This window comes from Cryptomeria japonica, chromosome 9, assembly GCF_030272615.1.
Source record: "Cryptomeria japonica chromosome 9, Sugi_1.0, whole genome shotgun sequence".
Lineage (NCBI taxonomy): Eukaryota > Viridiplantae > Streptophyta > Pinopsida > Cupressales > Cupressaceae > Cryptomeria > Cryptomeria japonica.
This window is the reverse complement of record NC_081413.1, coordinates 633,988,830-634,007,385: the sequence shown is the minus strand read 5'-3', so window position 1 is coordinate 634,007,385 and position 18,556 is coordinate 633,988,830. Positions and strand designations below refer to the sequence as shown.

At 38.1% G+C, this 18,556-nt stretch overlaps 1 protein-coding gene across 6 annotated transcripts in view; it reads left to right on the top strand.

The window, feature by feature from the left end:
• The window catches only part of LOC131078095 (DNA polymerase zeta catalytic subunit), a 143,279-nt gene that overhangs the window by 35,593 nt on the left and 89,130 nt on the right, over positions 1-18,556 (top strand). For 5 of the 6 annotated variants that reach the window (XM_058015745.2, XM_058015747.2, XM_058015746.2 and 2 more), the window contains 4 exons: positions 7,116-7,165; positions 7,304-7,416; positions 8,333-8,375; positions 10,687-10,755. In XM_058015745.2, the coding sequence (XP_057871728.2) occupies positions 7,116-7,165; positions 7,304-7,416; positions 8,333-8,375; positions 10,687-10,755 (275 nt within the window). Of the gene's footprint in view, positions 1-7,115; positions 7,166-7,301; positions 7,417-8,328; positions 8,376-10,686; positions 10,756-18,556 lie in introns of those variants that run through there. The other variant, XM_058015748.2, reaches the window with a different exon arrangement.

Genomic DNA, 18,556 nt, shown 5'->3' with positions numbered 1-18,556 from the left:
GCTTGTGTCCTTTGCGCTTATTCCCATTCGCTTTCATCATATGTTTGGACGAATTAAAGGGACCATCGCCCTTGTCCCTTGGAGAGGGACAGGAGCGATCCATTATTTCTCCTTGATCTTGGCAACTTTTAAACTTCGATCCTCTTTGCAATGTCCTCCAAATGTCGTCCTTCGCATTTCCTATCCTCATTTCGCCTTGATCTTTGAAGGAACGTGAGTGTTTTGATAGGATCGCCTTGGTCCTTGTCCAAAGGACAGGAGCGATGGGGACTTTTACCTCGATTAGCAATGTTTGGACCTTAAAAACTCTTGCAAATTGTCTTCAAACGATGCCTTGGACCATATGCTATCTTAAGACGTCTTGACTTAGCTTGATCTTGAGGCAAAACAAGGAATCCAAAGCAAATCGCCCTGGTCCCTTGGAGAGGGACAGGAGCGATCTAGTCTCCATGCTCAAAATGATGATCATTTCACGTTCAAAACTCTTGTTTATCATCTTTTTACCATACCATGGACCCTCCAAAACATTGCAATGTCTTGTCCTTACGTAAATTTTGCATGGATTAATCTAATATATCAATATCGCTCTAGTCCCTTCCTGAGGGACAGGAGCGAAGTTCATCATAACATGCTCGTTCTTGTTTGTACCAACTTGCAATTATCTTCATTGCGTGGAATGATGTCCTTTCGACCCTTTTGGTAACTTGAAACTTGTTTGCCTTTTGAAATTTACGCCATTATGTAGATATCGCTCTGGTCCCTTGAAGAGGGACAGGAGCGATCTAGGTCTTTAGAGTGCAAATCCTTCCATGTGATGACCTTTGCAACGTTGCGCTTGATGGAAATGCCTTGAAATGTCCTCGCCACCCTTCGTCCTAACTTGGATCGGCCTTGAACCTTGGAGGGACGCCCTTGAACTTTGGAGGGACGCATCATCACCATTGTATCGCCCTGGTCCCTTGGAGAGGGACAGGAGCGATCCTTCCTTTGTGGCCTTCATCTTACTTTGCCAGGTTCCAAGTTTATATTCAACGGAGTCGTCCTTCTTCACTCTATCCGCCCATGCCTTGACATTGTTTGTAATTTTGCAACAAAGGCAATTATATCAAAAATCGCTCTGGTCCCTTGGAGAGGGACAGGAGCGAACTAGGCATTTAGCATTGGTATGGACGTCCAAAAAATCTTCAATTTATATTCAATGCATTCATCTCATGTTCTCCTTCGTTTTTGAACGTAAACTTGCCTTGACCCTTGTCTGGATTTTGCAAAATGGAGGAAATCGCTCTGGTCCCTGGGAGAGGGACGAGAGCTACAAGGTACCTCGCCCTGGTCCCTTGGAGAGGGACAGGAGCGATTTAGTCAATATAGGTCATTTTCCTTCGTTTTTTGCATCTCAAATTACATTCATTTGGCAAAGTATCTTCCTTCGGACGTCCTCAAATCATTAAGTTTTCAAAATCTTGCAAGGACAAGGCGAAATTTGAATTGTAGCTCCGGTCCTTCACTGAGGGACAGGGGCGAAATTCCTCCTGGAGGCATTTTTGTGCTCATGAAAATCTTCAATTTATATTCAAATGAAAGATCTTGTCGTTCTCTATCATTTCAAACGTAAAATTTGTCTGGACTCTGTAGGGACGATGAGATATTTGAAATTGAGCTCCCGTCCTTCACTGAGGGACAGGAGCGATTTTGCTCCTACAGGCCAAAATAACAAGATTTTTCACATTTTAACACTTCACGAGGCAAAAACAAATCAATTCCGATGCCCAGGATCAAACTTCAAAAAAGTCAAAATTTGGTCAAAATATTCAGTCAGACAAAAATTCATATTGACGGTCATCATTTAGACAAGTTTAAGCTCTGCATGAACATTCTAATTGAAAATTAGACCATTTTGGCGAAATCATTGCATTCAAAATTTGCATTCCAGAAAAGAAGCTCAAAAGGCTCTCAAAAAATGACTGGATTTTGGCTTGAAAAGGCGAGATTTAAAACCCTAAGGCTTAGCCCTAAATCCAGACAACTAACTAACTAACAAAACCCTAAAAACCAAAAGCGAAAACGAGCGAAAAACAAGCAAAAAGAGGGGGTCCCCATTTGCGATGGGGCGATGTGTGAAATGGTCACAACACTACCCTAGCTATCCATTGATGGAAATTTCTAGAGAGGACATGTGTCCAAGCAATACAATTTTATCATTGGTCAAGCATTAAATGTTATGTAATGGTTGTAACAAACCCTAATTAGGGTTTAGGTGTCATAATCTTGGCCATTGATCTGCTTTTGATCTGGACCGTTCATTGTAATTGAGGATGCTATTTATACCCTCATTTCATTTTATTTTGTAATTAGAAAACTAGAAAGAGAGAGAGTTAGAAATTATTGATGCATTAGAGATTAGAGTTTAGAAGCAATTTACTTTTGTAGCAAGATTGAGTTTTGAGAAAGGAATTCAAACAATTGTTGTACATGATGGCTTTGAGATCAATAAAATATTGAAGTTATGGTGTTTTGTTGCAATTCTCTTGGTTATCTTCATGGTTGTTCATTTTTCTTGAATCACTCTCAATCAAGGTAGTGTGTTAATTCGAAGGACAAAGTGTTGGACTTGATCTTTGGTAGGATTCGCTTTCCAAACCACTAGCTTCTTGCTGATTGTAGGAACGCCTTGCGTGGTCGACTGGAGATATTTGAATCGCTTAAACCTTCAATCGTTGTTGTATCTTGGATATGTACCTTCGTGGTAGTGTCCTTGATCTTTGATGTATTGAAAAATCATTTGTTACCTTAGAAGATCGCATCAATTTCAATTGAGTTGTTAATTTATGGCAATATTGAAGTTGGTAGAATCTCACCAAGTCTTGTCCACATTGAGTCATTCTTAGGGTTAGACTAGATTAGACCTCTTGCAAACCCTATCCTTTTGATATTTTTTGAAAAGCTTGTTTAGTTTAGCAAAATCTTCGGCAACGTAAGGCCCCTTGATGACACAGCAATCACAACGACCACTGGTGCTTATCCACACGTAGAGACCCTACTAAAAAGAACATTGGAGTCATCCTAATTGATCCTTCTTGCGAAATCTTCAGCAGTTAGCGACTTTATTCAAGAGAGGATAAGATGCCTTTGGGTATTTTATTCTATGTATGATTGTGTACAAAATACACGTCAACAGCTCCCCAAATTGTTTCACAAGTGCGACAGTGGTGGACAGGGTCTTCTTTCCCGTCCCCATGGGACTTTGGAAGTTTTTGTTTTTGCGCCATGCCTTGTCTTTTTACTACTGGTGGCTGCTGTCGTACTTTGGATGGGTTAGATCCTGTAAGAGGTGCTTGACCGCCGTGCCCCGGTGTCCCTCCGACACTCCTGGCAGCCCCGGTGTCTTCTCCCTCCCTTGCCTCCTCCCCACTCCTAGGAGTTTTCCTAGCCTCTGGTGTGCGTGACAAGTCCCTCAATTGAGTTTTAGTACACTATCCTGCGGCGGGTTTCCGCAAGTAACTCCTCCTGACTCCGTGGTGGCCTTCGGCCTCACCGTCCCCTTCGGAGCGTTCCTCCTCCCTTCGCTTATACCTTCGTCGCCTTTCCGCTTGCTATTCAAGGATCAAGGCACGTTGGGCTACTGCACATTCATCTATATACTCTTGCTTATTTTTGTCTTTATTCAATGTATTGGGCATTAATTCCCGTATGGCTTTATATATAACAACGACATATAAAAAGTAGAACACTTTTATTCATTCATTCTGTGGGATACAAGTCTATGTCAACAATATGACATTAATATTACAATGAGTGTTCTTTATTCCGCCCCGTACAGCTCAAGGTTCAAGTGTCCCGTCGCATTCCATCCTGTTGCGCTTCCCAACGACGGTTGTTTTCTTTATATTGTAGGAGGATCTATTAGCGTCGTTCTTCGCAAGCAATTTCCTCTAGGCGAGCCCGCTGTGCGAGTGAAGCCTGTGCGAGCAATCGGGGGAGGTGGTTCATCAACTGATTCATCGTAGGGCTAACTTCCAGTGCGGTCCACACGTCACTTGTTGGAACTTCCGCCTTCGTGGCCTCTCTTCGGATGTAGGTTTCGATGGCCACCTGAAGCAGGATTGAAAATTCCCTCGTTGTAGTATCTTCTCCGTCGTAGAGCTCTGTTCATGCGTCGTCCGCCTCAGGGTTAATCTCGCTCGCGGGTAGGCCCATTGCGTTCGTACGCCATCCGCTCCTTTTCTTGAGTTTGTCTAGGCAACAACGCCAAATGTTTTGCCAATAAAGTGTAATTCAATGCATTGCAGAAATAATAGACATGACAGAATACAACATGACAGAATATAAAGAAACTCAGATATTCATTGATTCATAATAATGTCAGTACAATGACAATGACCATACTAACTCCGTCTCTATGACCAAGGACTCGCTAATATATAAAGGTGACCGGTCAGTTACCCGGTGTCAACTGTCGACAACCGACGGGTTAATTGCCGTCATTAACTCTAATTACATTAAATGTCTTATTGCTTAATTACCCGACAACAAACAATTTGTCCACTGAACAGGCCTCCATAGCTGAAGTTTTGGATAAGAACAAGGGTAAAGGTCAGTCAAGGTCGATATCCGCAGTCTTCGAAGAAGAAAATTGTATAGTGTAACTATTGTCACTAGTTTGGCCATATGAAGAAAGATTGCAGGAAATTGTTGGCATCCGTGCATTCTAGGCTGGGAGGGTCTTAGGAACAAGAGCAGGCTCATGTTGCAGAGCATTCTGGAGAGGAGTCGACCTTCTATGCTTTGTGATAAGCAAATTTCTTGTTTGGTTGGTTTTCACATTTTTTTTTCCTCAAATTATTCGTAGGGTTTAAAATTTTTTCCTTAAATATTATTATCTGTCATCCGCAAAGCTTGCGTGGGATTTCTAGGTTTTCATGATTTTTCTTCAAAAATTGTTTGCTGGTTTTTACGATTTTTTCCTTAAAAATCATTTGTAATATGCGAAGTTCGCGTGGGATTTGTGATTCGCGAAGTTCTCTGGTTTTGATTGATTTTTCTCTTCAAAAATCGTGCTTTGTTGCAGTCAGTTTTGGGTCGCACTATCAGGGCGAACTTCTGCAATCATGGTATCTGGCAGTCTGTTTAGGAGTTGCTGGAGCAAACAGTGCTCAGTACTCTTCTGTAAAAGGGTTTGCTAATTTTTCCTCAAAATCATGGTTTCAGGCTTCAGTAATTCGCGTGTGCCAGATCTCTTATTCGCGTGTGAGGGCTACATTAGCCTGGATGGCTTTTGGTACTCTTGGTCATTTACATTTTGTAGATTCTGGGAGGGTCTCCGTAGCAACAGAGTGTTCTTTGTATCTGTGATCATAACCATCTGCAGTGTCTTCTGTAGTGTATTGAGTATGATGACCATTAGGGAGGGTGTTAAAATAATATTGATATCTATTCTATAATGGTCATCTTCTATTTTTAGCGGTCATCTTAGTTGTCGACTTATTTAGCTATTTAGCTTGTTTAGTTAGCTTTTTATTATTTAGCTTTTTAAGCTATATTTAGCTTTTTAAATCTTTTTAGCTCATTTGATTTCACTTTAACGACTAGTTCTTATTTTAGAACATCGTCTTGTAATCTCTATATATACGTGTGTATATCGTTGAATAGATTATCCAATTATTTTGTTCAATCAATTTTTCAGCAACTAGGACTGGTCGGGCTACCATTGGATGATCCACTTCTGCCAAAGGGTGATAGTGACTTAGATGGTTTTTAGTCTTTGGATATTGATAGCCCGAATGAGGCGTAGTTTCGTAGACTATTGTTATTTTATGCTTGAGACTTCTAGATACATGTTTGAGACTTTTGGATATTGATAGATCATGGTTTTTTGATGTTTGAGACTGCGGTTATAATGCTTAATCGAAACTTATTATGTTACTATACTACTGCTCTCATGATTTATTTACATAACGATATTGTTGTTATCAGTTATTGACATATCTCTGTTCCCCCCCTCTTTATAATATATTAATATATTTTGAAAAATTCATATATATATATATATATATATAAATATTTGTATATTGCCATCCCCTGCCATCCGCTTGTCACCGCCCCTGTCCCTAAAATGCAGGATTTAAATATATTTCTGTTGTTTCTTCTCATCCAAAGTGTGTTCAGGCACTTTTACAGTCTTAGGTGGTTTAAGCATATTATAATCGAGAGTTTGTAGGACTTGACCTTTTAATATTGTTGTGATAGCAGCCACACTGGTTGCAGGTGATTCATTAACTGGCTTCAGTGGGTGATGACATTGCCTTAGCTGCTGCAACTTATGCTGTTCCTGTCATTTATTTCTTAATAATGAATGCCTTCCTTGAATTCTTCATCTGTGTTTCATTTGAAGGCATTTTCTTGTCTATTCAATTGAGTCTTGTATGCTTTATAATTATACAACTCAGCTGGCCTTTAAACTAGATCCACAGCTTGAACATGGATGATAACAGTTCAATCTCCTGCTAATTATTTAATATATCAATTAATGGTTGGGTGTACATAGAACGTGAGAACTGACTTGTAGTATTTGACTTACACCTGAACAAAAATGTATTAATTTTGTGTGCCTCAAATGCTACCTACTTATATTTAATCCCTCTTGCAATTCCCTATGTGTGCTTTAGGCATCAGAAGAACATTTTATCAAAAATAGTTGTGCCTTCGCAGATTCTGTAGTTTCTTTGAAAACCCTGCTATATAGCATCTACTTGAACTCTATTGTTTGATAAGGATTATTAAGTTTCTATTGAGATTGGATAGATGCTAATGAACAGTGCTTGCCTCTTCATTGGGAAACCAAAGGCCATTTTTGAAACTGGAGGGTATATCATACTCTGAAAATGATTTGTGTTTGCTGACTTTTAAGTGAATATTTGTAACCCTCTGCTTTGTCTTTTGAACAAGGACTCCTTCTAATGTAATACTTCTGTTTAAATATAAATTGTACAATCCAAAAAGAAAATCATTTGTTGTTCCCTACAATGTTGAATTTTTGTCATGATTCTATGGAGTGTTCTATATTCTAAATTACAACTATGTTTTGGGAGTCACAATAATGTTCTCAATTGTTTTATCAGGCTATGCTTATGTTCGTCTCTTGGCCTCTGCTATTGAGAAAGCTATGAAGGTGCAGTTTACTTGCCTAGCAAAACTTTTCCACTCAATTGTGCATTTTTAGAACTTTTTATTTCACATTTTTATCTTGCAACATCTGATGAACTTAATTTTGTTCTTGTTCTCATTTTTTGATGTTGTGAAATGTCAGCTGAGCAGTGGTATTGGTGCAAAAAGGCAGCATGTTCATAGCTGCAGTCTTGTTCGTGCTAAGAAATTTTATGGTCATTACTCAAATGATCAGTTATTTATAAAAATCATTTTGTATCCTTCAAAGTTTTAACCATTTTGGTTGGATATGTTAACAAATTATATCAAAACAGGTTTACTCATCATTATTGAGAGACACTTATGTGTAATATGTTTGTGATAGAAATAATTTCATTCAAAAATTAACTAAAAATTGTCCCTTAGTGGTAGTCATGATGTTCCACAACTTTTGCTGCTCTCCATTGTTGAACTTTTTGTCCAAGTAATCGATGAGACTCCCTCTTTGTAGCGATCTCTAAACTTGTGAATCTCTCTCATTGTATATAACTACACAGGCACTTGGTTCAATTCACTTGAGCCTTTCTTTCTCACCTCATGTAAACTAAACTAATTGCCATGGATCATATTTTCACTGTTCTTGGGCACTTGGCCTTAGCCAATCAACATTCACCCTCATCCTTGGAAGTCTATTCAACACTCCCAGTGAACATTTTTTTGAAATATTGCTATTTAGCATCTGTATATTTGATATGCTTTTGTTGGATTTTTTAAATATTTCTCAAAAATGTAATAACACCCTCATCCTTGGAAGTCTTTTCTAACACTCCTAGTGAACATATTTTTGAAATACCAGTATTTAGCATCTAGATAATTTATGTAATTTTGAAGGATTTAAAATTTTTTTTTCTAGCAAATATAATAGTTTCAGGTTATGAGTATTGTTTCAGCTTCATAAGTTTAAGTATGTTTATGTTGTCTTGCTTTTTCATTTTCTTTTCTAAATTATCAGAATTTGCTCTTCTTGCTGGCTATTGCATAAAGGTGAGTGTTGTTTCAGCTTCATAAGTTTAAGTATGTTTGTTTTGTCTTACTTTTTCATTTTCTTTTCTAAATTTTCAGACTTTGCTCTTTTTGTTGGCTATTTATTACATAAAGTTTCTTAGTTTTGGGACCTTAATGCCAAAGAAAGATACTATCCAGATGACATAAATCGTGTAGCTGCATTGCTTCTGGTAAGTTTTTATAAACTTTGGTTACAAAATTTGCTCTAGCTGGATCTCAATCGGAATAAAATTGTGTGTAATCTTCATGCTGATGATTGTGGTGTAGATTTTTTATTTTATTTTAAATACAAAAATTAGATTAAAATATTTATGCAAAGTATTGCAATTGTTTTTGCTATATGTAAAGTTGCATTCCTCAAATGATTGTTGATGTTATTTAATTGCAATTTAATATGTACCTTTGCTTATCACATTGATTAGCAACATGAATTAGGTGGTTTGTGCCTACCATTTTTTATATCTTTTTTCCCTTCAAAATTTGAGTCATATTACATAGTAAATAGAGTATATAAGATCCAAGGCTACCTGAGAAATTCTTGCCCTTATGACTTAAGGAGATCAATCATTTCAGATTTAAGGTTTGTATTTATTGCTACTGCTTTTGGATTAGATCGTGTGTGTTTATTTTGCATCAACGTTTTGGATCACACTTTGTGATCCATCATGAGCATGATAGAAAAGCTCCAAAATAAACACACACGATCTAATCCAGAAGCAGTAGCAAGATCTATCATGGATTGTGGAAAACTAATATCTTTAATTAAGATTTGTACGTTTTTTAGATTCTTTTTCCAGTAAAATTCAAGTCATATTACATAATAAGCAATGTATGAACTGTTAATGCATGATAGCTTCGGTAAGATAAATGATTGAATGAGAGATAAATGAAGTCTCTCATTCAATCATTTATCCTATCGATAATTATGATGAATAACTTCAAGCCTTCATTGATAAACCATTCTTTATTTGTATATGATCAATCTAATTAGTTCGATCAAAATGCTTAACTGTCGATTTTCATTCTATAGCATAGAATCCCGATTTAATATCGGTTACATTATTTGTTCACCGATTATGAAATCGGGTTAACCATTGCAATCCGATTTATTTCGGTTAACTTATTTAATGATAAACAAACAATTATCGAGTAAACCAAACATCGATTAGTATCGATGTTAACATATGTTTGCACCGATTGATATCGAGTGATACACCGATTAATATCGGGTGGTAGAATAAATATACACCGATTGTTATCAGGTGTTAAGACAAGCATACACCGATTGTTATCGGGTGTTAATATAAGCACACACCGTTTGATATCTGTTGGTAAATAAACACTGTGTATTATTATTATGATTAGCGAAGAGGCACGATCAAGTAATGTCATATATATCAAATGGCATTCATGAGCAAGGAGATCAAAATTAATAAATGCTCCTCTCACCTGCCATACAAAAGAAGATATTCAGATTTATATTTTAAATCAGTAATACATAGAACAAGATAATATCAACTAGAATATAACTTGCATATTGAATGTAAATTGAACATCATTTACATGAACAAGATCCAGGGCTATATAAAGATTTGCTTCTTCTTGACCTAAGTAAGCAGATCAATTATCCCAGATTAAGCTTCAGATATAATGGGTACACTATACCTTCTTGGCAGATGGAGGGTATGGTATCGTAATTCAAAATCTGTAGAGTTGGCTGTGAAGAGATTTTCTCAGTCATGGTCACATAAGTGCACAATGGCTGGTGAACACTAGTTACACATGATGCCCCGAAGTGGATAACTCTCCTATTGTCTCTGCTATGCAATTCTTGCCATAGGGACAAAAGATTGACGGGGCTGAAAATTCCCATAGCCAATAGTCTTTGCCACTTTGGTGCTATAATAATTGCTAAACAACTAGTCACACATAATTACATCACTTATTAAAGTCACCCATCATAAAATAGTTCATGCACAACTTTATCAAAAGCCACTGATTTTGTTAACTTAGCTTTTTAGCTTAGGTTTTTATCTTAGGTGTTTCTTGGAGACTATGTCTTGCATTTGTTATATATCACTTGTATAATATGTTATATGGACAATTATTATTATGTTTTATATGGCGGCACCTTATTACATGCAGCTTCTTCATGTCTCATGTACATTTTTACATGATTTGCATCATCCATCTTAACTTAACACAAAGATCTTCTTTATTGAATGCATTGCTGAGGCAAGTTTTGTATAAGAATCTAGCAACGAGGCATCTGTAATTTATAAACTGAGGTTGATTAATTACATTTTATTGTCTCTCATTTGACAGAGTTTTCCTTTGGTGGATCATTCAATTAATCATACTATTTTCATTCATAATTTGTCTTGATATCCATTAAGTGTTGGCAAATTTGATTGTAATATCTGCTTCAATTTTACTATTTAAAAAAAAAATTTAAAAATTAAAATGGTGGATGTCATGCAGGGTGGTGGGATACTGAATCATGTTTTTCAGCCTCATGAATCACATATACCTTATCTTCTTCAATTCTTGGTAAGATTTTGGCACTTATTTTATGACATGACTTGTGAATATATCTTTGGCTGGAGCAAGACTCGGCATTGTCTAGAATTTAAGATGTACCATTTGCATTGTGATTCTCGAGTATCTTAATTTCAGAATTAAATGGATATTTGTTGTCTGGGAATCATGAGTCAGGATTTACAAAATTAATAAAAAGCATATAATAATGGGATGGCTCTTACAAAAAGATTTTGTTAATATCAGGATTTGTACTGATAATCACAATCATTTTTGTAAGCATTTGAATTATTTTTTATTTTAGGAAAAAATTTCTTCATAATACATCTGTATACAAAATCATAGAAATTCTGGTAAATCTGATGTGTATAAACATGTGAAGAGACTTAGCACATGTGTTGTTGAGATAAGCAGGGAAGTTTCCTTTTCTTTTCAATCAAAACTGAATCACATGTTATAAAAAATTCACAAATGTCTGTTACAAATTGAATATTTTATTATTTAACAATACTCTGTAATTGAAAAATAATTGAATGATTTATTCATGAATATACAACATACATATAGTGAATTACAAGACGCTGTTATGAAAAGAACGAACTATTAAACTGAAGCTAAAAAACTTAAAAAGAAAAATAACTAAAAAGCTAACCCTGTCTTCTAATAAAAGAAGCAGTAGTTAAACTAAATTAATTAAACAAACTAAAAGAATTTAATGACGAATTAAATGACCATTAATAGAACAACTAAAGGTAACTAACTAGAAAGAATTAATTATTCTAATACCCTCCCTAAATGGTCATTGTATCAACTAACTACCCTACAGAAGATACCGCAGGTCTTTTGATCACAAACGCAAGAACACTCTGCTGCTGCGGAGACCTTCCTATGATCTGCAAAGTGTTAATGACCAAGAATAGTTGATTTAGTCCGACTAATGTAACCCTCACACGCGAATTACCAAAACAAAAAAAATTGAGACCATGATTTTGAGGAAAAATCGGCAAACCCTCCAAAGAGCAACAAACACGATTTTAGCAAAAAACACAAAAATTTTTGCAGGAGAGTACTGAGCACTGTTTGCTCCAGCAACTCCAAAATAGACTACAAGATACCACTATTGTAGATGTTTGCCCCAACAACTCTAGGTACGACCCAAAATTGACTACAACAAACCATGATTTTTGTGGAAAAAACATTAAACCCTAAAAACAGGAACCCTCCAAAAGAGAATTCATGATTTTTGAGGTGAAAATCAAAATACCAATGGACATTTTTTCAAGAAAAAATTGTGAAAACACTCATACAATTTTTCAGGAAAAAGTTCGTTAAAACCAATCAAACAATTTGTGAAAACCCTCCCTTGATCTTTTAAGGGACAAAAATTATAAAACCCAAAAATAATTTTTAAGGCAAAAAAATTCTAAAAACCCCATGTTTACCCCGTGGGGTGTGTTAGTAATATTGTATATCAACAGTCAGATAATAACCATAGGATAGAATAGTAACCAGAAACTCAGAGCAATGCTTTCATTAATGCCAAAATGTCTAGTACAATAATCATTCTCTGCATTCGTGTATCCAACAACAAGTACAAGAGCAAATATAAAGACACGGTCGAGGGTTGCAGTTACCACTCGTGGGGAACCGTCGTGCAACGGACAACTACCCTCAATGACGCTAACATACTTAACCAATGTAGCTTAACAAGTAATACAAAGCCCATTTTATGACCAACATCATCCCCCCCCCAAGAAAAGTCGTCTCTGGACGACAAGGACAAAACTCCGGGACTAACACAACAAAATGGGGATGAGTACAATGCTACATAGAAGAAAATCAAGAAGGAGGAGGAGGAGGAAGCGTCCCTGATGAAGGCTGGGACTGCTGCCGCTCAATAAAGTGCCTCAAAGTATGCTTTGCCTCCAACTGGCGTTCCCGAGATCTCTTGACCATAAACACAACCTCCAACAGTTTCTTCTCCTTCGCATCCAATGTCTCCTGAGCCATCCCCAACTGGGTCTCCAGCGACATCCGAAATTCCCTCTCTTGAACCAACATAGCATCCAGCGCCAACCTGGATTCCCTCTCTCTAGCCAACTCCGCCTCTAGCACCAATCTGGACTCCCTCTCGTGAGTCAACTCAGTCTCAATAGACTGCCTATTTTCCACCGCTGCTAGTCTCTCAGCCTCTACAGAAGCACCCCGATACTGAGCCCATTGTAGGGCTAAGTATCTCGGAACTGCTGCTCCATCTCCTGCACCAGGGAGTACAACTGCTGGCTACCCGGAAGTCGTGGAGCCTGCCAAGCACTTACCATCTCCGATGTCTCTACTACGGACCATCCTTGAGAAAGAAAACATCGCTCAAACTCTTCCTCACACTACCTAGTAAGGACCTGCGCTCGCTTGGCTAAGGCTCCTGCAACAACATCCATCCCAACTGCCTGCATACTCTCGGCCATCTTATGGCCTTGTTCCAATAGTGACTCTTCCACCTGAGTAATGTGTGCCATGTATGCACCCATGGAAGCCAATCCACTGACGACCTCTAGCCCGATCTCAATATCTAATGGAGACCTCGCTCCGGAGCAGGCATCCGCACCGTGGGTGTGTACCTCTGCCTCCTGCAGCGCCTCTGTCCTATCTGAGACATGCACCTCGCCCCCCATGAGCTCCAGACCTGCGGTATCCTCCAACTCCACGACCTCATCGGGAATTTGATAGCGTCCCAATAAAGGAGGAACTTCGACCGAGTGCATAGGATGCATTGCCCACTCGCTAAGCCAGACATTTGTGGCTTCATCCACAGGCTCTCCCAACATCCTGCTAGCCTGCCTATTGTGACGTCTTCACACATCGCCCCATTGCAAATGGGGACCCCCACTTTTCGCTTTTTAGAGTGGAATTTTTGCCTAGTTTCCTAGTCATGCCTAGTGCCGTCTAGGGTTTTTGAAGTTATAGGATCAAGTTGCAAAAGTTGATATTTTAATGATCCTAAGTTTTGTCTAAGTGTTTGATCCATTTGAGCGTTAACGTGTTTTTAAACACACGCGTCAGTGATTTTAAAGTGCCAAGGTATTCATAGATCTTTTGGAGTTGTTTTCTCGCTCCTAAGGTATTATTTAAGTTGGTTCGCACTTTATTCCAATATTTTCCTAGCATTTTGCTCAATATTTTGAAAAATTTGCCTAAGTCCAATCTAAATTTAATGTTTCTAAGTGATTTTGAGTGGTTAAAATGATAAAATCCTAAGGGAAATCCATATTCCAAGGGTTAGAGGGTCAAAGTCCATGCTAGAGGTGCTTTTCCCCTCACATTCCAGACTACCCAACCCATTCCCTTACTCAAAATCCATACTACACATGGGTTTCCCTTGAAATCCATACTGGCTATTATTTTCCACCACTGTTTATCCATACCTGGATCGATTTTCCCTTGGAAGTGCTAAAATTTGGCTAAGTGTCAGGATTTATCCAAATTGCCATCGATTTTCCACCAGGAGTGCGGACTGGAGTGCAAACAAAGTTGAGGATGATTCCGTGCCTGGGTCGATTTTCCACCAAGGTTTTTGTGACAACTAAGTGCGGTTTTTTGTCCGGATTTTCATCCAGACAGAGGTCGATTTTCCCCTGAGAGCATTTGTAAGGATTTTTGTCCAGATTTTCATCCAGACAGAGATCGATTTTCCACTGGGAATATTTTGAAGAGTTTTGAGTCCGGATTTTCATCCAGATTGAGGTCGAAATTCCACCAGGGAGTATTTTTCCAAGTTAAGTGAGTTTGGAGTGTGGATTTTTCAATCCAGACTGCCATCGATTTTCCCCTGGGGGTTTTTGTGTGCAATTTTGATGAAGTTATGCATGGATTTTTATCCAAGCTAGGGTTGATTTTCCCTTATGGGGAAATTTTTGACAATTTTAATGATTTTTAAAGGGATTTTTCAATCCCAACCCAAGTCGATTTTCCCCTGGAGGCTTAATTTGGATTTAAATTGCAATATTTAATTAATGAGCCCCATTTTTAATTGCTTTTAAATAATGATTAACGATTATTTAAAATTTTAAAAGCAAAAAATTAAATAACTTGCAATAATCATTTAATATTTTGAACCTTCTAGAAGCAAGATAGTTTTTACCAAGCAAGTATATATGCAAGTGTTTTATCCCACATTGCTTGTGTGGTGAAAGTGAAAGGTAAAAACAAGTATTTGAGAGGAGTCTCCAACATTATTTTACATTATTTTATTATTAAATCTGCCAGGTGTCTCCATGAAAGGTGATTTTTCTCCCTTATTGGCGAATTTTGGCAAAGTGCTGAAGTGAAGTGTTGGGTTGAGGATTCTTTCCTCCATTTTTTTTCCAGCTTGGCTGTTCCAACCTCCATTGTTGTAGATCCGAGTTGCCAATGAAGACATTTTCAGAATTTTGGAATGGCTCCATAGCTGGGAAAATTTCGATTTTTATTTGGGAATGCTTTTTGCCGTTGTTTGGGGTGATTTTCTTCATGCTTGGTCGCTGCCATTATTTTCAGACCTTGTTGGGCACCATTGCTAGGAGTGATTTGACCTCCATTGTTGGCTGGGAACACATTTTCAGAATTATTCTTCATTGCCTAGCTCATCCACACTAAGGCGATTTTGGTTAAGGGCTGTTTGGAGGATTTTTCAGTGCATTTTCAGGGGCTGCCATTGTTGTTACAGTTTGAAACTCCATAGTTGCAGGTTGTCTTCAGACTGATTTTCATTTCCAGCCACTTGCCAACTTGGAAAATTTTACTTGGGCGTCATTTCTTATGAGTTTTTGGGGCATTTGGTGGAGCTTCCATTGCTGATCTAAGTCTGAAACTCCATTTTCAGATTTGTCTTCAGACTTAGATATTTTTTACCAGCTCTTTGTTTGTGCCCAGATTTGACAAACTTCACTTTGGGAAAGGTGAAATTCATCAAATACAGGTGTTTCCTATGACTGCGACAAGTTTAAATGACTAATTTATTAAAGTTGCAAGTTGTCTTCAGACATTGGACAACCATTGTTGGACCTTGGAAGGGTGTCTTCAGACTTTAAGAACTAAAAATCAGACTTTTCCACACCCTTTTCCAAGCATTTTCAGAATTGTGGTATACTTCCGGTCACCATTTTTGACATTTTTCTGAGTATACCAGGTTGTCTTCAGACTGAAACTTCATTTCCAGCCACATAGTTGTGCCCAGATGTGACCATTTCTGAGTTTTGAAGATCAAAATAATTCAAATGCAAGCATGTGACATGGCTGTGACCACTTCCAGCCATTGATATCCATCATTTTCAGTGTCTTCAGACTTTTTGGAGCCATTTTCAGACTTTCAGAGGGTGTATTCAGACTTAAGAATTAGAAAATCAGACTTCAATACACCATTTTCTGAGTATTTTCAGGCATTGGAGGGCGTATTCAGACTTTGTCCTCAGAAAATCAGACTTTTATTACAACTTTGATATAAAAAATCAGTCACTTTCTGAGTGTTTTCAGACCTCCAAGTGATATTTCCAGACCTGGACATTCATTTTTGGGCTCCAAATACTTGATTTTTTGAGTTTACATGGGTGTCTTCAGACTTAGCAATTATGATCAGACTTATCCTAAGTTTGAAAATCGTTTTTGCTTAAGGTTAATCTTCCAGACTTTAATCCGGACCTTCATATTTTCCAAAGTTGGTGTTAGAATTTTCTAAGACTACCTATCACATGTTGGGACAAATGTCAGGAACAAAGTCCTGATGGTGTCCGGATTTCCACTTCATGGAATGGTGATCCAGTCAACACAAGATTTTCAAGGATAGTGAGTCTGGATGAGGGTCGGATTTCCAGTGCAGGGCGGAATTACAAAGGAAGGAAGTTGTCCAGATAGGCATCAAATTTCCACCAAGTGAAGAATGGACAAGGATAATGCGGATGGTTTTGAGGAATGATCAATCCATATGCGGATGGATTTCCCACCAAGGTTGAAATCAAGTTTATCAATGGGTGTTTGATTCAATGCTTGTTTGTTTTGCGGGACTGTTACGAGGAAAGGAAGTACGATGATCAGGACTTGAGGTGAAGGAAGATGCACGCAATGAGGATAAGGAAGATCAATACTTCAAAGATTGGATGGGGATTTCCGGATAGAGACTCCAGAGGGCAAAGGTGAGGACTGGATCAATCATGAAGAAGACTTCACTTTGATGGTGAACAAATGAAGGAAAGCAAGTTCAAGAAATGAACACAAAGGATTTTACATCAAGAAATCCAGAACTACATCAAGGAATTTCAATATCAAAGTGCGTCAAGGAGGGAAATATTTCAGGATTCCAAGATTGGGAAATTTTCCAAACATAAGGAGGGAACAATTCATGGAATTCCTTAACATAAGGATGGAATGCAAAGTATCATAAAGGATTCCAAACATTGTGAAGATGATGAATGTACAAGGCAAATTGGTTAAGTGTATAAGGCAAGCTGAGGTGGCATCCTAGTCACCACTCGTTCAATCAAAGGGTACGAAGTCAACACTCATTCAAGGAGGGAATAGGTGACACATGGCGCTACATCAAATATTATTTATCTTACCTACCCTCGTTTCTTATTGGCCAATGTAGTGGTGGTTGTACAAACCCTAATTAGGGTTTTATCGTGTAATCTTGGCCGTTGATCTTGAATCAATCTGGGCCATCCATTTTGTAAGAGTCTATATATGCTTCCTTGTCTCTCATTTGTAAGTGAGAGTTTTTGTAGAATTGTTGGTATATGCTGCAGCTATTTGAATCCTAATCATTGTTCAATTGTTGGTGATTTTGCTCTTCAAATGTTGTATTTGCATTCATGGTTCTCAATTTCTCCAAGTTAGATTAGAATTTAGATTAGAATTTATTTTCATGTATGTTAGATTGAGTGGAAGATTTGTTGAATCCATTTGTGTGGAATCTTTAATCCATACCACTAGCCTCTTGCCGCTGGTAAGTGCGCCTTGCGTGGTCAACTGGAATTTAAGTAAGCATAACTTCAGCTATTGCGCGTCTGTTGACAAGCATCAACTTGGATGGTGTCTACATTTGATGGTGATAGCCTGAAAATCTTCAAGTATACCTTAGATGATTGCACTAAGCTTGTGTCAATACCTGATTGTGAGATCTTGCCTGGTTTGATTCCACTAGATCCATTCATCATTTCCTACATTCCTAGGTTTATAATAGATTTCCTGAACCCTATTTTTAGTAAGAAGTAAATCCAGAGCCATATTGACAAATCTTAAGTTGTCAGCACACCTATTCCGCATCATTCATGATAATCCAATCATTTGTGTAAGTCCCCAAGTGAAACACAACAATTCACATCAACCACTGAACTTACCCACTCGTCAAGACCTGACATGTAGAAACCTTGGAATCATTTTAGTTGATCTCATTCTTAGCATCTGAGGTGATTTTGTTCAAGAGAGGGTAAATTACTTTGGTAATTTATTCTGTATTGTTATGTGCATAAAAAACACATCAACATTGCCCCACAACGACACTCTCAATGTGCAGAATCTCCTCCGTTCCCACATGTTGAACTGGATCTGTCACTCCTCTGGTACTAACGGGCTCCCCTGTATGCATGGCTGAGGCTGGCGCTACCCCTGATGGCATCTTGTGGGGTGGACTGAGGGTGATGGTTGACCGTAATTCCCCAAATGTAGGGCCAGGGGTTCGTGTCCATAGGCAAAGTACCCGAAAGAAGGGCAGGTGAAAAAAGAATCTTCCCTATGGGAGATGCAACCTGTTGTGTGCCAGCTTGTGCCATGCCCCCACGACCGT